General features: G+C 34.5%; 1 protein-coding gene across 1 annotated transcript in view; it reads left to right on the forward strand.

Annotated features, from left to right (window-relative positions):
• Nucleotides 1-27,270, forward strand: part of FBXL17 (F-box and leucine rich repeat protein 17) — a 275,704-nt gene that overhangs the window by 86,313 nt on the left and 162,121 nt on the right. Inside the window, 3 exon segments of the mRNA XM_030237045.2 lie at nucleotides 1,691-1,798; nucleotides 10,113-10,191; nucleotides 10,194-10,242. Coding sequence (XP_030092905.2) covers nucleotides 1,691-1,798; nucleotides 10,113-10,191; nucleotides 10,194-10,242 — 236 coding nt within the window.

Consider the following 27,270-nt stretch of genomic DNA (forward strand, 5'->3'; position numbering starts at 1 on the left):
TTGTAATAGAGTCCTTCTCTAAGATTATTAGCTGAATTGGAGGTTTTATTTTATTTTCTATAGGAGATAGACTATTTTTTTTTCCAGCCCATTTTTGGTTCTGGTAGCATCATAAGTACTGTAAATTTCTAAGCCTTTGACTTAGGATAATTTGTCACAGGGTTTTGGTAATCAATATCTCAAAAAAAGTAATAGTTGATGTGGCTGTCCTTGGCTGAGAGGAGTGGGCAAAGGTAAAAATATAAGGCTGTGTCAGATCAAATCAGAAAAAAATTTCTTACCGTAGTGGTTTGCTTTTGTTCATGCAGGCAGACCTGAGACATGGGTCTCTGCAGATAGCCCATGATCACTACCCAATTTTTGATTGAATCTGTTCAGCTAACTCTTTTACCTTTCCTTTTGGACTGTTTTCAGTTTAATTGGGTTCTAAATACACAATACTAAAAGTCTTGCCTTTTATTTGGCAGATGTGCAGCAGTAAAAATCTCTGCTCGCTGAGAATTGTTGCTTTGAGAAAACTGCACTAGGTCTGTAACAATTTTCAGTAACCCAAAGCGATACAGCTTTTATGAGGTTGTAGGCCTGTGAACCCATATCTCGGGGTTATCTTTCCAAAACTTGTCTGCCAGAGTCCTCACCAAAGTCACCACATGCTGCCAGGGTGCAGGAATGTGACATCTTGGGCGGCAAGTTGGAACTCTAGGTGATGGTGATTCAAAGCACAGCCGGAATAGTGTTCCTGTATGAATTCACCTGAGGCTCAGCTGTGCACTACATCTTTCAAAATTTGTTTTGCTTTTTGGTTTTGTGGCAACAGGAAGACATCCATAGAAATTTTGAATGTTCTCAGCATTCAGGAGTTAGGATTCCAGGCACAATAAGACATTCCTGAGCCATGTAGCTGGAAAATACAGGCTTTGTCCCTCAGTCAGTATATGGTTTTTCATGACTGCCATTTGCACTGGGAATATATACTTCTCATAGAAAAAAAAAAAAAAAAAAAAAAAAAAGCCCCCCAAACAAAAACAACAACAACAACAACAACAAAAAAAACCCACAACCAAAAAAACAAAAAAAAAACCCCAAAAAAACCCCAAAACCACAAAACAAGAAGAAAACAAACCTTACTTGTTTAATTGCCTAGTCTCCCATGAGAAACAGATGTAATATTACTTTTAAGAGTAAATCTTCAGTTGCTGTGTTTTAGTTAAAAAGAAATACAAGACAACGCATATAAATTCAAGATAGCACACAATTCAAATTCTTTGCAAAGTCAGTGATGGGTATAGTATGAGTATACAGACTGACAATAACTAATTTGTTATGTTTTCATTTTTGTATATAATTTATGAAAATAGTGAATAGAATTGTGTCTTGGGTTATTTGCACATAAATAGGTTGATAGTAAGATCTGAATTTGTGGCTATCATCTCTTGCATTGTGTTTCTTTTTTCTCTGCCTTCTGCCAGAAATATTTTTTCTTCCTAATTTTTGTGAATTTATGTCCATGCATATCCATGCAAACTGTGCAAACCCAGTAATCTCTCTCAAACTCTTGAACAAATAATAGTAGTGGTTATAATAATACTAAAAGTCTAAATAAGCCAATGTTATATAGAAATTTCTTAAGCTGTAATATGTACGTGCTTATATCACCTATTCAACTGTTATCTGTTTATCTTTTTTGTAGGTGACAGATCAGTCAGTGAAAGCTTTTGCTGAGCATTGCCCTGAGCTGCAGTATGTTGGTTTCATGGGCTGCTCAGTTACTTCAAAAGGAGTCATTCACCTTACCAATGTAAGTATCATAACTACTTTCTGCTAGTCACTAGTGTTTTGGACTATAGCCATGTCATAGGTGTCAGCCTGGATAAGATTATGTGTATGATTTATAGCACTTACATGGACAGAAACAGGAATAAGTGAATGAACTTTGCATTATTTAGATTTCACTGTATATAAACACTGTACCTAAAGTATATTTATGGGATTATACATTTTCTCATGAGTAACAGTGATGTTCAGGTCAAAACTCTTTAAAATATGTAATTACACCTGATTCCATCGCAAACAAAACAAAAATCCATTTTAAAATACAAAATTCTAATTGCAAGAGATATAGACAGACCTCTGGTTGCAAAAGGATACCCCCTGTGTACATATGTTTTGACTATTAATCTTCTTACTTGACACAGATACATTTTATTTTCTTTCCTGTTTCTTTTGCATAAGATGAGCGAGTGATCTGTGGGAAATCGAACTTGAGTGAATCTGCAGAAAGTAATTTAAGTTTTCAGTAAAATGGATGACTTGAATAAGGTGAACAAACACCATCTAATTAAAATTTGTAACTGAAAGTAAATCTGGGGATCATGCAAACATGAAAATGGTTAAAGAGATCTTGAGGTAGGAAGTAGAGAGCATATTTAATGAAAATGGAGTGACTGGTGTTTCTTGATGCAGTTGTTAAGGTCTACTATTGTTATACAGAACCATTCAGCATATTTGTAAATTACTTTCATAATTTTAGAGCTGCTTAGCTGAAGCTGCAGAAGAATTGAAAAAAATTTGGAACACATGCAAAAAGAAATAAGCCCGGGAAATTAATTTGTATGGTAAAGTTATAGGACCTCAAAGGATGCAATTTCAAAATCACTGTGTATTAAAGTAATGAGTAAAAGGTGTGTATGTCTGTTGGAGAAAGAAATAGACAGGGTATGTAGTCCAAAGCTTTGTAGGAAATTTCCACTAAGATCACTTTTCAGCTACATGGTTTTATTCCTGCATTATTCTGACCTAGATTTATTGAGTATTTAATAAATGCTAGATGTCTTATCCTTCAACAAAATGGCTTTATAATCACATTTATTAGATTGAAGAAGAGTCAAGAGCTTGACTTTTTATTAATGTGTTTCTGATTTTCATGTGTTTAATACTAATAAATTGTTAGAAATCCTGATTTACATTGGAGTGACCCTGTTGAACGTAGTCCTTCAGAAAATATCTAAGAGGGTGCTTAGACTTTTAGTATGTAATTACTTTGTAAGTGATTGGTGGATGTTGGGACTTGAGATTTAGGTTTTTCTGTTTCCTTCCCTCAAGCTGCATCTGTACAACTTCTGTAGGCTGTGAATACTGCAAAGACAGTGAAGTGATAGCACTGAAAGGGATTGCTTAACCTGGAGAGGGCTCAAGGGAAGCCTTGTTGCAACCTTTCAATACTTAAAGGGTGTTTTTAAGAAAAATGGGGACAGGCCTTTTAGAAAGATCTGTAGCAAGTAGTAACATTATCTGCTGCATCTGTCTTTCCCAGAATTCATCTGTTGATGACATAATTTTTTGTTCTAACCATCTGTGGTTGGTTTTATGTTGTTGAGTACTAAACTGTTTTTTCATAAGTGTTTAGTAGTGATTTCAGTCTGGAGTTGCTAGAGAATGTGGAATCTGCTGTTTGCTCTCTGTGGCCTGTGAGTGTGTCCCTCCAGGCTGTGCAGAGGTGGTTGCCTTCTGTCCTGCTTCTTGAGTGCAAACTGGAGATAACCGCAGTGGCCTCAGTTGTGAAATTGCTCTGAGGCTGATGGATGTGTAAAAATTGAGTGGTTTATTATTACTGTATTCTCCCCCTAGGAATGTTAGCTCTCTTTAAAAATACTGGCTCTTGAAAAATTCTAAATTACAGTGCTGCTGCGTTGCAGAGCTTTTTTTAATAGCTAATTGTAGGGTATGGAAGAGAAAGTGTTGTATACTTCAGAAAAAGAAGAAACATTCAGGGTTTATTTTCACTCTTTTTCTACTGAACACAATGACAGTAAAAAAATTTTTTTGAACAAGACCAAATCATCATGTTGATGCCTTTTTTCCTTGAAGTTATTATAAACTGAAAAAAATACAGATAAAGTAAATAATGATTAGTGGGTGAGATGAGCGGCACTTCCTGTACATACACAGAAAGAAAGGGTAAAAAAGTGTGTTTATATGCAATTCACAGCTAGACTCTCAGTTAAAACCATTTGTTTGTTATGATGACCTGGATGTGTTTAATTTTCCTTTAGTTTTAATGTGTCAAACATAGTTACAAAGGAAGTGAATGACCTCCTTCCTCCCTGACATCAGAGTATTTAGTCCAACACTTATCTGTGTTGTTTCTGTGCAAGTGTGAAAAACATGTGTAGTGTTTTAGTTTATCTTCTGTTTTAATCACATCTCCACTCACTGTTTTCTTGCTTTATCTTTTATTATAATTGCTTTTATTATTTAATTAGCTTTCTACGTATAATTTTTTCTTGTTTGCACTCTTTCTCCCATCCACACAACCTTGTCTCTCAAGATTTTACCCCTGGTTATTTTTTACTTTGCTTTTCCTGTAAGTGTGAAGATAACACAAAAGTGAAAAGTGCCTGTCCGCATTAGGTGATTGTGTTGAGCACAGAACAGCCTGGTGGGTAATCTCTTTCATTAACTATGTGGGAATTAGAAACTTTGTATTCTTTCAAGTGAGGTTGTGATTTTGTAATGTTACATCTTTGACCTCAAGAGCAGTGGCATTTTCCTCCCCTGTTGTGGTAATTGCTTCTCAGCAGTTTAATTGTTGCATTTTTTATGGCATTTTTACAGTGTCAGCAAATCTTGACATCTAGATATAACTTTATTACCAAGCCACTTCCTTGGCTTATTACCAAGCTTTCTTCCTTTGGTTTCCGATATGTATGCAAGGGTAACAGGTTCGTAGCGATATACTCTGTTCTTCTATGCCATATACTTCAGTCTGAGTGTCTGGTAATTTTTGTTACAGAAATCTCTATTTATGTATGAATCTTTGTACAGAACCTTAACAGAAAAAAATTTCTAACTTATTTGCTAATCACCAATGCATGGGGACAGTTAATCTAAGAATTGTTTTTGGAATAATGTGGTCTTTACTACTTCATCTCATAATAGTTACCCACGTCCAATACAACTTAGTAATACCTGTGTCTGAGTTGGTGGTCAGTATGAAGTCAGTCAAAATTTAGATTTATGGAGTAATTTTTTTGGACTCATTCAGTGTAGACATCGTCAACATGACAGATACATATTGATAATCTACAAATGACAGGACTGATTTTACAAGAACCTTTCTGAACTGGAGTAATGTATTGTTTCTTTCTAGTGAATGATTTGTTTTGACACCAGGTATTCTGCTTTTTGCTCTTTTTCTGATAGTATTTCAGCATACATTCTGATCGTAAAATCATTAAACTTCCCAACTAAGGGCATGATTGCTGTTCTTTGGCTAGATACGGAGAAAACAGCATCTTAATAAATTTGTATAATAGGCTGGATTTCATATGATGAAATATGATTTATTTCAATCTGTTTGCCTTTAGTAATGTGTCATTTTAAATATTAGTCTCCCAATGACAGAAAAAAGGCATTAAGTGAGGATTTTGAATACAGTGATTCTGGGGCATTCTTCATGAGTGTTGGCTTGAAACTTTACCTGATATGGTGCTGTGTAAGTGAACATTTTTGCATCTTGTCAGACTGAACCTGATGATTTTGTTGAATGAAGTTAACTGTGTCCTTTTTAAGAGATTCTTGTTGCTGTTTTGAAGAATTTGATGCTTTTACCCAACTGCCATTTCTTTCAATGAAGTAAAAATACATTGCAGAGACATTGCATGGTTGAAAGTGTTGGATCTAGGAAGCTTCCACTTCCCCTCTGCCGCCCCAAAAAAATTAATTAGAACTACTTGATAGTAAATAACATGAAGATGTAAATCATGAATGAATCAGTAAAAATATAATTCTACAGCAACTTTTATAGTTTATAAACTGGAAATAAGTCTTGTAACACAAATACTATACACGAAGTTTATATGTCCATTCAAGTCCCTCCTCTAGAGGTAATTAAATCTTTGTGCTTGCAACAGTTTTTGATTGCTTGTTTGTTACGTAAGCAATGGAACCTTAATGTTTCACAGTAGCTAAGAGTTCAAATTAAAACTTACCAATATGCAAAACATTTTGATCAGTCTTTGGAAAAATAGTCTCCTTTGTAACTATTCAATAATTTTCAAATTCTTTAGGCCATGTATGATTACTGTTCTAGGCTCACAGTATACCTGAAGTGTGTAGTTCAGTTATGGCAGCTCTTCAATAAAAATTAATGAATGTGAGTAACTTTTTAAAAAATAGTTCATAGATTCTATTGACATTACAGTTCAAAGAATGTGGTTTACATTTTTTTCATGTTACTGTTTTTCATTTCCTGAAATCACATATTTGCTTTTGGAGACTTAAGTCAGAGATCAGTTTATTCCCTGAAGGCATGTATACACTGAGTCTCAAAAAAATTAAGCTTAATTAGCAAAAGATCTGAGTTTAAAACTCATTAAGTCCTTGTAAGGACTTTCCTTCTGAAATTATTTGGCTGGTGTACTGAAGAGGATTAATCTTAGATGAATTCTTTAGCAGTGGACTTGGCAGTTTTAGGTTTCAGTTGGACTCAGGCTTAAAGTTCTTTTCCAACATAAATGATTCTATAGTTCTGTTCTCTTCTGTGCTTTTTAGGGCAGCATATCTGTGCAGGAGTTGTGGAAGCATGTAATGGGAGAAAATTTGTGTAGCCGTTATATTAGCAATTTCAATTCAATAACATCTAAATATTCACAGAAGTTGGTACACCTACCCTTAAATTACCTATGATCCCAATGGTAATAGTAATTTTCTATCTCCTAAAGCACTGCACATATTTCAATATTCCAAGTTTCTATAGTCAAGATAGAAATCTTATTAATTGCATGACATTCAGGCACACAACAGTATGATAATCTCTGAATCTTCAAATGTATCATTTGGTATAAAATTTCATTTAAGGCAACCAACCAAAGTATTTAAAAACCCCAAAAGTTTTAGCATATTTTAAAATATCTGAGATCCAAAAGTAATGATATAATTACTTTTGTGTAAGTGATAATCAGTAATTTCAGCAAGTATGTGTTTATAAGTAGTGCACAAAATTAAAGTGTTGCTGCTTTTTAAAAATTCTTTTATTTTCTATTTCATATTTTTAACCCTCTGCCCACTTATTTACATTGTGTGTTTTGTGACATTAATGTTCCTTTTTCCATGAAAGCATTTTGACTGACGTAGCTGAGTTCAAAGTTTAAATTCTGCTCATGCATGATAATTTGCAAAGCTATAAAATTAAGATTTCAAGAAAAGTTTGGATGTCTGCAGAAGTGCTGTGAAATTACTCAGTAAAATGGTGTTGCTGCATGAAAAAAAAAATTAAAAGAATCCAAAGGGAAAAATATTATGCATCCTAATTCTGTAAGATAGAGGATATTCTGTAACTTAAATACTCATTCTCTGGAATAAATGCTGTTTAAAGGTACAATATTTTAATATCAGAATTTATGAATGCACTGTAGAGTCTAGCATCTGTTTTTTAATTGTATGCTTTGGAGAAGCTTGATTTTTCTTTTTAACATCATACTGATTTTAGCTGTGAGGGTTAAAATTAGATTGTAAGACTTATGTGTTTTTTCCTTCCAATTTTTTCATAGTTGTGATTATAGCATTTTTCCCTTAAAATTACTTCTCAGGTAAGATATAAAGTATGAAATTTGTCATTAGGGTATATATTTATTTTTAATGAAAAATTATTACATACACATTTATTACAATTCTCTCATCAGTAATGAGATGTTGATACCTCTTAACTAGGCAGGGAGGTATTCTTTATTCAGATTGATCCAAAATTGTCTCAAAAACAAGTGTGTATTCAGTTCTGCAGGTCTTGAAAGCCATTGACACTTCTGTAATGGCAATTTTAGGTTGTAGAGACCATACTATACTTGTGTATGTATCAATCTGAAACAGTCTCTTTAAACTTCTAAGACACAAAGGTTTTCCTCATTGAATATGTTGTGCCTGAGAAAAAGAAGAATTAACTTGTCAGGTAGATCAGTTGTTTAAAATGAAGGAATGTGACAGTAAAAAAGACAAGTGATGGTTGAGTTTCTGTATATTGAATATAATATTAGATAGACTATTACTAGTGTGAGGGAAAGAAGCAATGAGGGAATGATCATTCGCCTGTGATGGTAAAGGAAAAAATCTACCTTGAACACCCTATTAATTTGGTGGACAGGAATTCTAGGAAATCGGTTTAGGTTTTGATTCCAGCCATGCAATGCCAAAATGTTTTTTTTTCCTAGGAAACCCCAAATGCTTTCTGCTGCATTCATCACTGCATCATTGAGGTAGATTATATGTGATTATATAAGATTAGCTTCTTCCCTAATTTGAAGCCACAGTCTTTAGGCATTTTTTAAAGGAGCACTGGCCCCTTTCCGTGCATTGATACTTTAGTTTATATTTATATGGCTTAGTCTGTAAGTAATAATAATGGCCAAAGAATCACCTGTTTTGTTATCTTCTCATAAGAAGAATGTTGTTGAGAAAGAAAGCTTAGGGTTTTCTTAAATGGGAAGATTTTCTACTTGTCTTTTAAGATGCCTTAGTTGTTTAATGTCCTAGAACACACTCATTGTTGAATTGTCCAGCAGGTGTATTTTATACGTCATAGGCATAGACCACATTATTCCCTGCATGGTTTAAAGGCTGAAATATTTAGTATGAATAGCTGTGTGAAGGTGAGGAAATTTACAGTTGCTGGAAGCTTCCCCTTGTAATTTATACAGGAAAAAATGAGAAATTGGTTATGAGCTTTTTTTTGGCACATTGAAGATAAACTTCATGCTGGTGCAGTATGTATGAAATGAAAATAGAGCTTGTAAAAGGCGTCTCTTTTACCAAGACAGTATCAATCACTATATGCTCCACTCCCTAATATTCAAAAGGTTTATCAGAATTTCAGTGGGAATACAGCAAGTGACCTCCACTGTGATAACTGTAGTAGTATCATAATAATAGAAATATTATAGTCCTAGATTCTGTAGATGTACCCTGCAGGTGTTCCTCAGGGGTGAGGGTTCTTGATATTATGCTGGTTTTGCAGAATTTTTGGGAACAGTATGTGGTTTATCTTCAGTTTTTGTTTGGAGCCTGTTGAAAACTTAAAGAACAAAACTCCAGTTTCTGTGGAAGGCTACCTACATTCAAAGTCCTTTTCTCTTCCTATTGTTCTTTTCTTCTCACCCCACGCTGTCACCTCTCCCCCTACCCACCTGTCCTAAATGCATTGACTTAATAATTAACTACTGAAGTGGACCAATTATGTGATCTCAGTTGGATGTCTTTACCTAATCAAATCCTTAGTGACTTAAATCACTGATGAGGATCATTTTTTCTCTCTTACAGGGAAAGTAAATTTAATTAAAGTGTCAATATTGCCTAATGCAATTATTTTTCTGGAGTATAACAGAGATTATTTCAGACAGCTTAAAAAGCAAACAGTACTTGGAGGTTATTATGACTAAAGTGATACTGGAGAAGTCTGTAAATTTTTTTTTTGCATACATAACTCATAAAAGTTGTAAAAGGGTTTGCTTTTGAAGGACACAAGAATGATTAACACTAGTAATAAGTCCGTTTAATTAGTGCATAACTTGTAAGCATATTGTTTTGTGACTCCAAATTTTGTTGCTTAGAATATCCAATCTATTATTGATAACTGTGCAGATAAGACTACAGTATAAATACTGTATTTTTCAGGGAGTTCATATTGTTTGTTTACTTTGAAAGCCCTATACTCTGGAGTCGTTAATTGCATTCATGTGAATCTAAGTACAAACATGCTTTTTCACTTCCTTCCATGCCTTATTTTTCTTATGGCTGAATGAGTTGATATTTTACCTTGTTATCTTACACTCCATGTACTTAAGAGGAGGAGGGCCTAGGCCCTTATTGTAAGTTGTATAACGCCTTGAGTGAGAATGTCTGTATTTTATGTAGTAACTGAGTGCCTGAATAACAACTTTGATCTAGCTGAATTCTGTGAGTATCTCTGATATGTTTGCTTTTTGTAAAAGATACAGTAATCATATCTTTCATGACTAGCTGGCACATACTGTGCAACTTCCAAAAAAATTAGCAATTTTTTCAACAGTTATGTATGTGAATGAATTTCAGATTATTTCTTTCTCTCATATTTGTCTCAATAGCTAAGAAATCTTTCAAGCTTGGACCTACGTCATATAACAGAACTGGACAATGAAACCGTGATGGAAATAGTAAAGAGATGCAAAACCTTAATTCTCTCAATCTGTGTCTGAACTGGATCATTAATGACAGGTAACTTCATTAGAGCATCCAAAAGTAGTGTAATGCAAATTTAACTGGTTCTCTTAGTTGAGAATAATTCCTCATGACTTAGGGATTGGAGGAGATTGATTAAAGCAAACAATGTTTGCTGAGTGCTTGTTCTTGCATGTTTTGGGTAAATCATCCAGACGCCTATTTTGTGGGGTGTTTGCCTATTTCTGCAATGGAGAACAGTTTAGTTATAACCAGATGGCAGCACTAATTTGTTTTATGAAGATTTCAGGAGAATGTGCTGTGTACAAAGAGTGATTGAAATGTTCAATTGCTATTGAACTGGCTTATTCAGTAGGTGTCCAGGATTTAGATAAAATTATATGCACTCAAACAATGAAGTATACATTTGACTATATAAATACAAATAAACTGCTTGTGAAATAATAAGTGGAATTCCTGTATTTTTAGAAAGCAAAAAGGTTGTTTGGTTGGTTTTGGGGTATTTTTTGCAAAGAACTTCAGAATCAAAATGGAAAAATGACATTGGGTTATTACCTAGCCTTTTCCTTTTGACCAGAATACCTCCTATCCTGCTGTATTCCAGTCTTTTGATCAACTAATTTATTTCAACGCCAAGTATGTGGAAAAATATTATGTAAAGTTATATCACAGATCAGATGAAAATGAGAATTTTGAAAGTGAACATTTTTTTTTAAAACAAAAAATTGAGCAAAGTCAGTGCCTGAGGGTACACAGGCAAGAATATTTTTAATTACTTCTGACAGACTATTTCATTATAACTGCTGCTTTAGATGAAAAGAAAAAGACACTTTTAACAGAAAGGGGTTCTAAAACGGTTTAACAGAATAATGTGTTCTAGCCATTGTACTTTCCCATGATTACTTTTTTGGTGTTTTTAATAAGGTATGCTTTCAAGCTTTTCAAAAGTCATTAAGGGTGTACTGATGTGCAGGTAAGCTCAGACTTTGGTGAAAGTGTAATATTCTAAAAGTAATAAAATTGCATTGTGTTCAGTAGAAAGTACCAGTAATGGTACCATAGCCATAGCTTCTTTTAGCCCTTAAGACTTATTTTTTGGATTTGTTTGTTTAGATCAGACTTTTGATGAAATTTTCTTGGTTTTGAAAGCATTTAGTTGCCTCATCTTTCTGTCTATAAGGCCTTATTTTCACATGTGAAAAAGGTTACTGGAAAATTCCAGGATAAGCTGGAAAATATAATAAGAGTAAAAATTCAAATTAAAAAAACAGGCAGTTTTCAGTTCTTTTTAATTAAAGTACTTATAAACATATATCCATCTGCTTGAATGTTTTGTGTATGGCAGTCTGCTAAGTTTGATCTGAACGGCTGTCAAATAGTTCTTGAAAATCCTTGATTAGAGTTACTATAAAAATAAGAATATCTTTTAAGTCTATGCATATTACTTTAAAACTTCACACTGAATATGAATTATGAGAATTGTGAATCTCAGCAAGAAAAGGAAGCCCTTTCAAGCAGTGACAGATAATCTGCTTCTGTATGCAACTTTTAATTGTTTATTTTTGCTTCTTAAGGTTTTCCATTTAATTTTTTTTCAGATTGTACTTGTTTGTATGTAATATACCAATTAAAATTTGTACATTTGAATTATCTTCTAGCTCAAGGAAAATAAAAAGAGAGAATTTAGAAAATAATTAATGCCTGAAAATCTGAAGCAGTTCTTGACAATTCAGATATTTTTCCTAATTTAAAAGTGGCTTGAAACTCCAAGTACTAGTCTGAACTGAATAAAGTTGGTTGCTTTACTCCTCCTAAAAGCTCAATTGAGAATAATGGAAAATTATGTAAAAGGAATGTGATACAATTGCATGATTTTATTTGAAGAAAACACCAGTTTAGTGCAGTATTTTGAGTGTACCCACTTTGAGAATACAGGTGAGCTTTCAAAAGCTCAAAGGACTTCAGGCGCTTGGGTTAAGATGCAAATTAGTTTAAATTAAGTAAATTAGGTAATTATTTAAGCTTAACCTTTTTTTTTTTTTTTTTTTTTTTTTAAATGCCATTGGTGGCTCCTAATCTGAGGAAATGTCAGAGGAGATTCTGATTCTTGATACCCTTCCAGAGCATTTGAGACAGTAGCAGTCTAACATTTTTCCCAATTCCTGGTTTTAAAATAAAGATTAGTTCCACCTCTCCCCCACTCCCCACCCCATTATCAAGCAGGTTTACTTGTGAGATCCAACTATAGATGACTTGTATTCCAGATATTTTCAAACTTAATAGGACAGTGTTCTGCTCACTTTAGAGAACTGAGGGCTGAGGCTTCCTTAAAGCTTTGGAAAGCTAAGTTTTTTTGTGCATAATATTGAGTGTGAAAGAAAACTGGAAAGTTTTTAAAATACTAGTATAACTTAAAAGAGCTAAGTAGCTCTTAAAAGCAGTTGATTATGGCTTGGCAGAAATAAGTCACTGGTTTTAAAACTTTTTTTTAGATTTTATGATTATTTCTAGAAATCTATTAAAATTCTTTCCATAAGCAAGAGTATAACTCTAGAACACTTGCAGTCCTTGCTTGTGACTAGGTGTTAGAGTTAATCATGTTATCATTACATTTCTTCATGGATAACTTGAATTTTCAGAGTGCAAGAGCTGTGCTTGGCCGGCACTTGCTAAGATTTTTGTTGCTGTGATTCTTCTGCATATGCAAGAATTGATGAAGGCCATTGTTTCTGTGTTTTGATTAGAGCTCTTTTTTGTTTTGGACATATGCATCTAAAAAGCTTACGTGGGGCAGTAAAAAAAAAAAAATTTACCTAAGGCAAAAAATATGTTCAGTTGAGATACTCTTGACATTAGTTTTAAAATGAAGAAAAAAGCTCACTCCAAAGCTTAATATACTGTTTTTCAGATTGATTATGTTTGTTATAGAAACAATCCTACTTCTTTCAAATACGAACAAAACCAAGCTTGCAAATTCTTTTTATACGCATCATGAGTAGATTGCATCAAGTCGTTGCAATTGGAAAGGTTTGCGTTCTTTGTACATGGTGAGGTGAATAATACACTCTGAAGCTTGCTTTTGGTAACCTTTTTACCTTGAAGTTGTTTTTATGGTCACTGCCCTTGTTCCTTTGAATTTCAGTTGATGAAGTAAAGCCAGAACATCTAGAAATAAATCTTTTGAGGGATTCAGGAAATGTACTATGATATGCTGGCAAAGTTTTCAGGGGTATGTGGGTTTTTTAATAGTTTGAGGAACATCTGCTATTTATTATATCCATAATGATCAGGAGGCAAACAGCAGGCCGTCTGACTTTATTTTGGGAATCTCATCAATGTGGACTGAGAGTTGCAACTCACTTCAACATGTGTAACACAATTCACTTAGGGACAGACATTTAAAAGCTATGCAGTGACTCTGAAATCTTAAGAGTGTTTCTGCTTGCTTCGGTCATGGTCTTACTAAAATATTTCCTTATATTTGTATAATATTTGTATAGAGGATGTTTGCAGCCCCTACTGTAGCTATGTTTCTTCTTAGAAACATAGGGAATAATTCAGATAAGGCAAGGAACTTTATTTACAGGTACAGTGAGACATTTTTGTGCCATGGCACTGCCAGTCACCCAGGATAAGATTCCACCTGCAATACAAAATTATCAGTTAGTTTTGCAGTCAAAGGACAATATTTTCTCAACCATTTAAGAACTTTGGTTCTTCCTCTGTAGGTGGTGCTACATGTTCTTGTAATAATGTCTCCAGAGAGCTGTATTTTTTCATGTCATTTATTACATGCCTTGTGTGTGACTTCGATAGCAGGTGCTAAGATTTGCAAAGCATCTGGATGTTGTTGAGAGCAAGTTATGGTTGTGACTTGGAGGACGATATGCAATATCTGCATGGCACAGTAAAACAGTAAGAATTTTGTTATTTTCCTTGTGGTGGTATTGCTAACCATCACTGGACTTCTGACTGGTGATGGGAGTAGGAGAGGCATTAATGTGCATCTCCTTGAGCTGTTAGCACAGGTGGAAAACCTGGACATAGTCTCGTTGTTCCATTTCTGAGAAAACGGCTCTTTCTTCTTTTGTATCTCCATGAAAATCCACTATGGATAAACCAGAGTAGGCAGTGTAATGGGTCAGTCTAACCACACTGTAATGATTAAGATTTGTTGGTGAGGATTATAGTTGGAGTCCAGGACGGAGGAACTTGAAAATACAGACATTTCACAAAGAGGGCAGTCAGGAAGTCAATGTACAAAAGAAATTCAGTGGAAACATGGAAACAGATCATAAACCTGAAAATCAAACTGTTTGTACAGTCTCAGAGTCAGGAGAAATGAGAATTCACCTTCAGAGAGTCTCCATCTACTTTATTTGACTAGGTCACTAATGTGCTGCCAATTTCTCTGACCCGGGTATCATAGTTGTTGGCATAGAGCATTTTGGGGTTTCCGCATTGTTACGTAGTAGAATAAATTTTGTTAATTTCATCTTTCATACATTAGAGAAGTGTTCAAAATTTTATGTTGACTGCCTAACATGAGTTCATGTAAATCCATGTAATCAGCATTGGGAGCATCTGATGAGATCTGGATTTGTTGTGGGTAGCAGATACAGTGCTGAAGATTATCTCAGCAGAAGATTAGCTCAATGTGTTTAGTCCCAGAGCTGCTGGTATATGTGAATGCCCCAGCATTTCGCTAGCAGACAAGAGCATCACAATAGTAGCTCTGTTCTTACAGAGTATTTTTAATAAATGCAAGGCTAGTGATCACTAGAATTATTTCAGGAAAAGTAAAAGTTTTTTCCTCCTGAAATTAAAAGTCTCTGCATATTTGATGTGGAAATTATTTTAATGAAATTGCTTCTAAATGAAGAATTCAGGGCTTTCATCTTTCCTGTGTTTTTCCTAATCAAAAATGTTCATTTTGACTTTGATAACTACAATGCTAATATAGCATCTTAGTATTCATCACTTTAGATGTGACTGAAGTTGAAATGTACTTCAAGAGCATTGACACTTATTCCTGTAATATCATATAATCTGGATTTGTAGATATAGTAAAATCTTCCAGAAAATAACTGTACTTTAATGCAATATTTGTCATTAATCACTCTAGGTAAATACTAGCATTCCTTTATTCTAATTTAATTTCAGCTATTCTGAGTTATCTGAAAGATCTCCTTAGAGTACTCTACATATTTTTCAGATGTTTAGTCAGCTGCATTAAAAAACTTGAACTCAATAAAAACTGAAATAATGTCACACAAATCAATTTTACTTTTAAAATTACTTACTCTTTTGAATGTCATACTTTTTAATTAAATTTAGAAGAAAATTTGCTTTACCCTGCAGATGTTTTGTGAAATGATTTGAAACTGACTGTCAATTTTTTTTAAAATTCAGACCAATGCATAGAAGCTGGACAAACAATAAACCTAAGCATGGCAATTTTCTTTATTGACTTTAGTTCTGGATCTTGTGTTTTTTTGTTTTTTTTTTTTTTTTAATGATTATAAAAAAAATCTAAAAACACCCCATTTGTGATTAGTTCAGTGTAATGGGATAAAGTGAAATGAGACACCCACACAGGATTAGGGGAAGAGTATGAGAAGAAAGAAGCAATAGAGAAAAGTATTGTGAACTGGCTGTGACCCACATTCCATATTGCCCTCTGAGAGAAGGGAGAGGGGAGTTGGGAGTAAACTTTGCCCAGCAAAAAAATGGCAGCTGAGGGGGTTTTAAATGTTTTCTTGTTTCTCATTGTCCTGCTCTGTCTAATTAGCAACTAGATCAGTTTTTCCAAACCAAATCTGTTTTGCATAGGTGGCAAGTGATTTCCTATTCCTTATCTTGACCTCCAGGCCTGTTTCATTTTATTTTGTTCCCCAATCTTGCTGAGGAGGGGGGGCTGAGAAGCAGCTGGGTGCCCACCTGTCATACATTTAAGGTATCCTTACCCACACTTCCATACTCTCCTGCACAAACTACTCCAGGGTGCGTCCTACCCATTGCTTGCAGTTCTCCAAGGACTGCTCCATTGTGGTTTTTTTCCGTGGGGCTTCAGTTCATAAAGAACATGTTACTCCAAGCATGGATCCTCCACAGCTCAGTTTTGTGATGCTGTGAACATCAAGGTAGCATTTATGCTTCAGTGTTTCCTTTGGTAGACTTGGGCGTTGTCACTAATACCTTATTTCAGTGATGTGATATCTTATATGATGTGGTTTTGCTGTTGCTGTGCAGTACTGTGTGAGAATGGCACCTTTCATGCCCACGAGTGCAGGATGAACTTCCTCCAGAATCAAGAAGTGGACATGTATTTATGTTATTCTGGCTATCTTTGTTTTAAATGTTTTACTCATCAGTGCAGTGGAAAAAGAATTTGGGTTATGATTCCACACATATCTCAGCAGTTACCCCAGAAAACACTAACCTTACCAGTGTTAGTCATCCTTTCAGCTTCTATTAATGTGCCCCAAACCCACATTATAAAGACTTCTGGGAACTGTTTCTTCAGCATTGTTATCAAAGAAATTAATTTTTACAAACATTTGATTTGAACAGATCACTGTCATACTATCTGCAGAGTTTAACTGATGATAAAAATCAGAATGCCTTTTATATAAGTAAGTGTAGCTTTCCGTCTATTGGCTTTAGCCTGCTAATTCTGCTTATTTCTATAATGGAGATAAAACTGGTATTAAAAGAAATAGTTTTTTTAGGGACCATTTTTGGTGGAAGTGGATGTTATCAGAGACAGTAAAACTTTCAAGCTCTTGTCATGATTTGCCTTGCTTTTGTCTTTCTTAACATACTTGAAAAATGGGGAAAATAGTCTACTGTTGTCACACTGCTGAAATGTATGATAAATGACGGTCTGTAAATAGTGAAAATATGAGAAGGGTGATTAAGTCTGACAATTCTCACGTAAAAACTTGAGATGATAAATATCTCCTGTGATTAGTTGGTAATTTAGTGCAAGGGACGAGCATCAGCCTAAACAATTTTATGAGTTGTGGCATAAAAAAATTCTGTGAGATAGGTAGGCACTTGTTAAACCTAAGGAGAAATTTCTTAACTTAGTTGCTAATAATTAAAAATGGCAGACTTGACACAAAAGGTGGCTTGATGATTTTCTGTATGACATTCCTTACAGAAATTAAGAAACTGCAATGCTCCCTGAAGGCATGGAAATGACAGTGTGTTATAAATCTGATTCCTCAGTGCATCATGAAAATGGAAAATGTTTTGTGTATATATATAATTTCTGTACAGATAAAATACTTCCAGTGTTATAATTTAAAGCAGTACAGGAAATTAAAAAAAAAATCCAACCTGCCATGGCTCAGAAAAGAAGATGTAGTCTTCATTGCAATTAGTGTTATATTCTGAGGTTGCAACCTATAGTTCACCATGCAGTCAGAATAGACACAGTACTTGAAAAGATGAGAGAAAAAGGAATGGTTGTCCCAATGATTTATTGTACTGACGGTATTGTTTAGAGCCTGTCAATATATCCAGTATAAATACTATTTGAAAGGAACATAACCATGTTCTAAATTCCATTTAGGCTGTTTCCTGCAGCATGGGTTCTAAGCTCAAAATGAAAAAAGAAAGCAATTATTTGGTGGGGTTTTTACCTTTGTATATGTGTGGGTGAGCATAAGCTCATGCAGTCATATAAACAGGAAAAGTGTCAGATGCTGAATACTAATTATCTTCAGTCCTCATCGGGTTACTCAGTGAGCCCTGCTTTTCTTTTGTTAAAACCAAAGAAGACTGGTGTATTCTGAATTTTCTGTGATGTTAAATGTAGGGACATTTTGTTTTAGAATTCAAGATTAACCAATAGGTACTGACTTGTAAACAATACAGGAATTTAATGTACCTTTGAAAAGTTGTACTCAGCTGGAAGAGGAAGATAGTGACAAAGTGGAAGTTGAGCTGACAGAATGAATAACTTGCGGTATTATAGTATACTGCGCTGAAAGTGCAGTAATAATGTAATGAGGAAAAGAAGCAGTAATTCAAGTGGTGGTCATGGTGATGCCTATAGGATATAGTCAGGGAAAAGCAAGTAAGCAACACCAAGAATAAAAGTTTTAAAAGGCTAAAACTCTGTCTGCTTGAAATCTTGTTGACTTCTGTTCATACCTTGTGATTGTAATTTGCTGTTTTTCAGAACCATGGTGAATTGGTCTGAGACTTCCTTCAGTCCATGAATCTAGTTTTTAGTCTCATTGAGTAGAGAAGAAACTGATACTCACCTCCATGTGCCTGAAGGGAGCTCGGATTCAGCCAGCTTATCCAGCTAGCTTTCAGAGGGGCAGAGTGTTCCCAGGCCTCACAGTTCTATACAACAGAAAAGATAGGAAAAATTCTGCCCAGTCATTAAATATAGCCTGAATTTTTCACTGTCAAAAATACTTATATCTCATTTATAACTTGTATAATTTCTGTCATCTTGGCATACTGGGAATGCTACGCCCATTTTCCACTTGCCCAGTACAAGAAAGATGTGGACATACTGGATAGAGTCTTGCAAAGGACCATAAATAAGGTGAAGGGACTTGAGCAGCTGTCCTGTGAGGGCAGGCTGAGAGAATTAGGGCTGTTCAGCCTTTGAGAACAGAAGGTTCAATGCAAATATACCCATGAAAAAAGGGAGCAAAGAGAGCAGAGACCGGCTCTTTCCAATGGAGCTCAGTGACAGGTGGTGGGCAAATGCTGAAAAACAGGAGGTTCTCTCTGAACATCAGAAAACATTTCTTCACTGTGATGGTGGCTGACCACTAGGACAAGTTGCCCAGAGAGGCTGTGTGGTCTTCCTCCTTAGAGACAAGGATTCTAGGTGCCTTCCAGGCCTCTTCCAAACTTACACACTCTGTGACTCTCATACTAACCTCTTGTGGTGTTTGTATTTTGATTGTTAAGGTAGATGGAGATACATAAAGTGTGGTCCACCATAGCAGCCATATTCCTTGCCTGCTTCTGATTTTTTAAAGTTTGTCATGACATGTTTGAACAAACCATTATCTCCTGATTCTGGAAAATGTATTGGTCAAGGAAGTCCTAAAGAAGGCCCACAAGGAATTAGAGATATATTGCTATCAGCATCATTGATGTTACTGCTTATAGTGAAGAGTCAGAAAAATTGTGTATTGCCCTCATTCTTTTCATGTCTTTCCAATTGCCTCCTCCTACTCTGTTTTATTTCTTGTCCTAATTTTCCCTCCCCTTCAGACTTTATCTGATAAAGTCTAATTTGTCTCGCCTGTGGCATTTAGCAGATGGTTTTGAGTCTGTGGTAGTCAGAGAGTTAAGAGCAATTCCAAATACTGTGCATTGGAGCAATTTTGTCAACTTCAGTCACTCCAGACTGAGGTTTGTAGTCTGCTCCCTTGCAGCACAGTATCAAAAATTTGGCTTCCAAAGACAATGGTTTTTTTTCTGTATTTATCGTCATTCCCCCCGTCCTTGCAACTTCTCCCAGAACACGAGAGGGAGTGAACAGGGCTTTCTGTCTTGTTTCCGAAGGATAGAGTTAAAATAAAACTAGTTTACCTGCTCTTAGTGTTTTGTATTTCAAATTTTCATAGTTTTTTCTCAGTTACCTTAGAATATTTTTATAGGTGATTATTGCCTTTGACATGATAATTTTTTCTAATGAAAATCCCATCTGTGTTCAGCTTAGTTTCACACAGGGTAAGAGCCACCTTTGCTTTCTTGGATCTGCTTTGTTCTACACAGTGGTAATTCTCTTTCCATTGAGAAATTAAATCCTGTTACCTCTTGACATGCTGTAGCTAGCCAAATTTACCAACACCTGCCAGCTTGTCATTAGTAGAGGTGTTTCAATGAAGTATACGGATCTCTTGTAAATGAAAGGTACTCCTAAAAAAAGAATTGCCTGTAGGCAAAACACTGCCAGTAGTGTTTTCCTGACTTGTTCATCAAGTTTCCTATAGACGGAGGGAAAGCAAGCTACAATGAAATGTTAACCTACCTGGAAAGCTTTTCCAAGTCTGTGTATAGTAAAATAAAAAGATTGGTCTTCCATTCACTTATAGAAAAAGACCTTTCACAAATAGAAATGACAAGTCATTAATGATTAATACTTTAATTCCATTCTGGTAAAATTAACTAGTATACTTCTATATGAGCATTTTATAGAAGTCAGCAGAATAACAAGTCATACATGCTACATCTGGTTTCACACCAAAAAATATGTGTTATTTATGTAATATAAATAACACCTGTTATTTGAGTTCAGTGCAGTTACAGTTTCAGAATTATTTTGATTTTTATTTACATTTTGTTACTTTTCTTTCAAAAAGAAAGAAAATATGTCTTCAAGTTTATGTATGCAAATATACACATACAAATATAATATATTCTCTGGATGGTTAATAACAGGTTTTTGCATATGAGTAGGTCTGCTAAATGTGTTGAATGAATGAATGCTTCCTATTTAGGGAAGTCTGAAGGAAGACTTAGGGAAATCCTAAAGTTACATCTAGGCAAGTTTCTAAGTCTGATTTACTATAATTTGTTCCTTGAGGAGTAACATTGCAGTTGTGTTTTTTTTTGCTGGAGCCACAGTACATTTCAGTCAGACTTTACCAAGAGTTAGTGATGCTAAACCCTTTGTTTCAAAACCTGAGGCTGGATGCAGCATCTAAAAAGCCTGGCTGCCAGAAAGATTTATCAGCTGCCTGTGGACCCTGCCCAGTGCAGAATAGAACAGAGCCCAAAGGCTAATTTTTGTTCTCCATCTACTGTTGAGCAATGGGAATTAATTTATAAAACTGAATTTCAAACTCACAGATGTGTATAGTGGATTATCTATGAATTGTTCTGGCCTCCTCTGATTCTTTCCAGATACATATTGCTATTAGCTTGACTTTATTAAGAGTTATGCAGTTCTGCCAGTTCATGTTTCTAAGCACCTAGAAAGTCGTTAGCAATGCTACTGAAGTTGCACAATTTGTTTCAATCTGGAAAATCAAGCATGAGCTGATATAAAAGGGAAAAAAATCCAGCCATGCCTGGATTGGAAGAGTAAATTTGGGAGATATATTTGATTTGCATATACTAAAAGGAGACAAAAGGCCTTTTATAGTCCTTAATTAATTCTATGTTTGGTATATGAAATGCATTCATTCCAACATATTTTCAACATGTTTATAAATCATTCATGTATTGACTTAGAATCTAACAAACTTATTTTTTTTATGGTTCTGATTACTGTCACTGAGAAGATACCCGCTCTTGAAATATTTATGTCCTTATTGAATTGATTCAGATAAATTTTACTCTTGAAGACTAGATACCTTTCTATTGCATAACTTGCTTTTCCATGCTGCTCTTGGGAGCTTTTTATCAACAAGGCATAACAATTTGTTTGTTAGGCTGAAAAGTGTACGAAATGTTACTCAGAAAGGCCTGTCAGATGGCATTCAAATATTCATTCAGTTTTTTCCGATACTGAAAATACTTGCGTACTGTGAAAAATTACTTAAAAGAGAAGATCTTACCTTGTATAGCTCTATTTTCTTCCAATCTATATATTTCTTTTTGGCTGAGAGTTTTCAGTGGTTTCTTTTTTTGCATCTCTGTATCTAGTGGTTTTGATTTCTTTTAAAGTGGTCCTTTAAATTTTGACATATGCAGGCTGTGTTGAGAGGATGCCTTTCCTCACATGTGCAATGTATTTTATGCATGTATAAAATATATATACATTTACTACCCAAAGTGTTTCTCTAATCTGTATTGCAAGCTGTAGTTCCATTTCTACTTTCAGACATAGTAATTATTAGCCAGCAGAATTTAGCTTAGAAAATTTGTGCCATCCTTTAGCATTTCAGCAGGGCGAAAATAAAAAGTGCATGCTCAAGCTTTCATCCATTAATTGTCTTCTGGCCTGGGAGACCGTGTCAGGAATTTTAAATGATGTTAGACTCTCCTGGGGTGACTGGAGAAAAAGGAAAATACATTCTGTGTAACTTAGCTCTGCTCAGTGGTCTCCATTTGGACTGCTTTCCTGCCTATGTCTGGTCTCTTGTGGATGACAGTGGCAGCAGAACTGCCAATAATTATTGTAGCTTGGAGCTAAATGTAATGGATTCTCTTGATTTTTCATAATAGCTAGAGTAACTCAGAAATTTTACGTTATATTCAACCCTCAATTCAGCATGAACCCAGAAAAATCCATTCTATTTTAATACTGTATAAATTTCCAATACTGTATTATTTTCCAAGAAAAATAATGTTGATTTGTGTTTGTTTTGGTTTTGCTTTTAGCGTCCATAAAAAAGAGAATTGAAATACTGTTATATGGAGTCGTGTTTTGGAGACAGACACATGACACAGCACTGTGGGTTATCAGCAAACAGCAATGAGTTTAAAAGGCTGCCCTTTTATATGGGCTTTGGGCTCACATAATTGATTGCATAGGACCTCTCTGGCCAGTGGTGTATCTGCATCTCCACTAGAACTGGGTTGGCTGAGGTCTTCACTTGGGTTGGAATCCAGCCTATCCCCACCTTATCTGGGGACTTGTTTTCTTCTAGGTTGATTGAGTTTAAGGGACAGCTTTAGATCATCTGCAATATAAAAAAATACAAGTAAAAACTAGCTTTTTTAGTAATATCTTAATATTGGTATTTCCTTACCTGTGATGCTAAACAATTGTTCTAAACATCTGCTCTAAGCAAAGGTTCCTACTATGAGGAATTTCTTCTATAATTCTCTTCTAAAAGATGTTTTGTTTCTTGTGATTACTATAGGTTACTCTCCTTGAATGCTGTAATAAACATTCTTCTTTGCTGTCCCTAACAGATTTCATTTTCTAATTAAAACATAGTCATGTTTTGAAAACATCTTACAACAGAATTGAGGGCTGTTGAGAATGGGCTTAAACACTTCCGGTCAAATTGTAAAATAAGCATTTCAGAAGAATTTTTGGTAGCACCTAAACTTTTAGTTTTGCTTGTAACATTGCTTTGACTAATTTTTCTTCTGTATAATGAATGTGTCCCAGTGGTCAATGCTGTCAAATATTTGCTGAATGAAGTTTGCAGAGATGTTTCCTGATTAGCCCTGGTGTAAATGGTGATATATTCATATATCTGTTAATTTGAATGCCGATTTAAATAAGATGAAGCAATGTGAAAACCACAGGTTTTGTAAAAATGAGTAAAAAGTTAGAGTTTGAATTTTCATTGTTGTAGCCATTTTTTACTAGCATACCGATCAGAAAACATTGAAATTGGAATTTATATTTATTTCTTAAACAGCTATGGATCGATTGGTCTCTTCAAGTACTGCTCCAAGTGCCTCAAAACAATGAATGTATGATAATGTACTGTAACATACCTTAAGATAAAACATGAACCCTTTAGAAGTTAAAGGAATGTGTAGAGTTTAAGTTTGATTTTTCCTTTTCTCATAAAATTGTTTTCTAGAGTTTTGCATTATAAGTGTCTGTAACTGAATGATAGACCTTTAAAAAAACCTTCTTGAAGCATTTTTTCAATTGGCTTCCAAAATGGAAAGTGCTCGGAGAGAAGTAAGAACAGGTGGCAGGGTTTTATTCTTCTCTAGATCTTGCCCTAATGGCTGGTCTTTTCATTTACAATCTTACTAACACATTAATAGTGTTTAGGTGATTAGAGATTTCTAACACATATTTTTTTGCAGTCCTCAGGTCTTAACATAAGGGCTCAAAAAATGAGTTTACGGATAGAATTTGTCACTGGATCTTCAGCTTTATGTCAGTAAATAATTTATATCACTTCCCTTTCAAGCCTCATTTTACATCATTATTTTGAGCATTTAAAGGGTTAAAGAAGTATTGCAGAGCAAAGTAAAGCTTCTCTTTCTGAGACTGCAAGGTATGCTACTAATTTTATCTGGAAGAAAGGCCTTCTTTATATCCTGCTTATTGCTTGTCACAATTAGTCTTTCTCAGCAAATGCCATGAGAACAATGGTGTTAAACAGAAACTTGCTTTAAACTATCTTATTATAGCAAGTCAAATGTCATATAAGATTCATATATGTTGTTCAATTGCATGTTAAAAAGGCTACAGAAAAAAAAAAATTAGGGACTGCAACTGAGCATCAGCTCTCAGCTTACACTATTTTAAAATTCACTGGTGGTATAGTTTACATAGGTAACCCAGTTATGTTCAAGTTTAAAAACAACACTCAATAGTAGTATGCTTGTAAATGTCTTGGAAACAAAAGTTGCACAAAATCCCTCCACTTTTAGAAAACATATTCTAATAACAAATACATACAGTGAAGTGATGTTCTACAATTTTTTTTATAAAGGTTTCATCATTCCATAGAATGCTTTAATTTTTCCTGAAATTTCAAAATATTTTTGCTTTGAAATACTGAATATTGGATAACATCTGTATATATAAAGATATATATATTAGTGCATGTTATGCAGAGCTTGTTCAGGAACATCAAAGTGAATTTTTTTACAGAATCTTCCATAAAGAAGATATTTTTCAACATAGAAGTTTTACTAATAAATGTACAGTATCCAGACTAGAAATATGAGCTGAAACGTAATGATATATTATAAAGTCTATATTATGAACTTAGTCTTAAAAAACTGATACAATTTTACTTTTTAAAACAGGATTTGAATCCTAGTGCTACACAATAAGAAATTAATTTCAGTGTTTTTCAACATTGCTGGTAGCTGTAGCTTTCTATATTGTGAAGAAATCCCTTTCTAAAACAAGATACTCTGCAATTTCCCAGTAACAATCATGAGCATTTTGAATAGCAAAGCACAAAGCATTTTGTGGTTTTGTTACCTCATCTTTGGAGGTGATGGTAAATACCTGAATAAACATCAAATTAGAGGAAGCGGGAATGAAAAACAAGGCGACAGCTCTAATACTGAATTGTCAAATGTAAAATCCAAATGTTACAAATTTCTGAGTATTTTTGATATGCCCACGTGGTTTAGAATGTCTGTATAAATGTATCTAGTTTACTACTACTTGCAATACAGGGGCTGTAAGTGAGCCAAAATAAAAGTGAAAGTGTGAATTGTCATAAAAAAATATTGTGGTAATAGTGAAGGATGCAAATGTTCATTAGGACATGGTATTTGGGAAATCAGAGGATTTTAAATATTTCGTATATTTCATTTCTATCGTTGTCACTTTTCATTTATTGAAGTATATGATATAAACAATTTTTTTTTGCTCCAGCTTTCACTCATGTATGCAAGTGTAAAATATTGTACTGCTGTAACATCAGCATGAAAAGGTGATTAACAGTCTGCTTTTTTCTGCTGTTGCATATTATGTGTGAGAAATGACAGAGGTGACGATTTGTCTAATTGCTGTACTGTAGTTACAATTATAGAGAAAAGGTCAATGTAGTCATTGTCAATTAAACTGCAAAAGAAAACACGTTTTGTAGCCCTGAAGAACCATTATGCCAATTTTATGCTGTTCATCAGTGTGTAACACAAGTGCTAGGATATATAAATCTTATCTTTCATGGAATTACAGCGGACTTGCTCTATTACAGGCACTTGGTGCTGCTGAGTAGAGATAACATTAAGTACTCTCTGTTAATTGTATGTTCTTTCATTGTCTCATGTTTCTCAAGATTTGTGTGCAGTAAAACCCGGCTGCTTTAATGAATAGAAATGGATATGCCAGAGTGCAATTTGACCCTTCTATTTTCACATAGTTAAGAGATGGTGAGTGACAGAAAAAGGTCTTTAACTTCAAAAGGTGCTGTGGTGTTAGCATCAACTTCAATTAGTGTAGGTATGTCAAATATTGAAATACATACACTGAATTTGGTGATATAGTGCATATACAAAATAGTGCAGTGATATCTTAACTGCTGCACTCTTTTTTCTACTTTCTTTTCTTTCCTTGCACTTTTTTCTTCAGTCTTGGTTCTCATCAGGATACACACATAAAACAGAGGTCAGTTATAAGAATAACTCCATATAAGTACAGTCCTGACAGCTGTATTAAGTTTCTATAGGTATTCCTGAAGATGTGCTTAGCACTAAGAAATTGTTTTTATTTAAAAAATGCTTCAAGGACTGTCAGGGTATGGTAAAATTTTATGTACAAATTTTGTTCTTATTCAAATAATCAACAAAGTAAGGGTATTTTTTTTTGTTAGGACTCATACCTGGAAATACTTTAAGAGAAAATTTGAGTGTTTTGTTACACCTCTAAAAAAGGGTCTCACTGTGTCAAACAACATTATGTTGCTACCATCTAATAGAGCTGTGTATGTCAAATTGGGACATTGAATCAATATTAATTAAAAAAAAACTTAGAAATTGATTTAACCTCTCAATTACACCTTTAACATAAGGAGTTATTTTGTTAACAAATGATAGGAAGACAGGAAAAGTGAACATAGGAAATGTACTTTTGAAAGATAATTGGTTTTGGGGTACACTCTCTATCTATGTGCTAGAGGTACTCAGATATTCATAACTGTGGAGGTATCAAAAATACCTAGAAGGCAAAACAACAAGTACCAAGACACCATATTTAGAATTAGGGCCTAGAAGAGTAACAAGAAACAGAAGCCAAGCTTCTTGTGGCTGGTCCCCGGAGAACAGTCAGCTGATTTTTTTATCCATGTGTGTAGATTGGTATAATTCAAAAGGATACTGACTGCAAGTCATAACAGACCTGTCCTAGGGTGACACTGGGGGCTGTCCTCCCTGAATTTACCCTAAAGCAAAACTCTTCATGTATTCTTCAACAATCTTCCTTGGTGTATTTGATTAAAGCAAGCTTTGAATAAAACATAATTTATTTTATTTTGAAACAACATTTTTGCCAAGCAATGCAGGGTTTTTTTGATCGCTTTCTTTCTAGGGTCATGGGGAAATCTTGAAAGCACCAATAACTGGTAGCTAGACCATGATCATCTCTGGTTCCAAACTCTGTGTACCTCTAGTTATCATATTTTCTGAGTTGTGTTTATATCTTTGTTCTGATTAAAAAAAAAACAACAAACCAAAACCAAACGAAATCTACAA

Source organism: Serinus canaria, chromosome Z, assembly GCF_022539315.1.
Source record: "Serinus canaria isolate serCan28SL12 chromosome Z, serCan2020, whole genome shotgun sequence".
NCBI lineage: Eukaryota > Metazoa > Chordata > Aves > Passeriformes > Fringillidae > Serinus > Serinus canaria.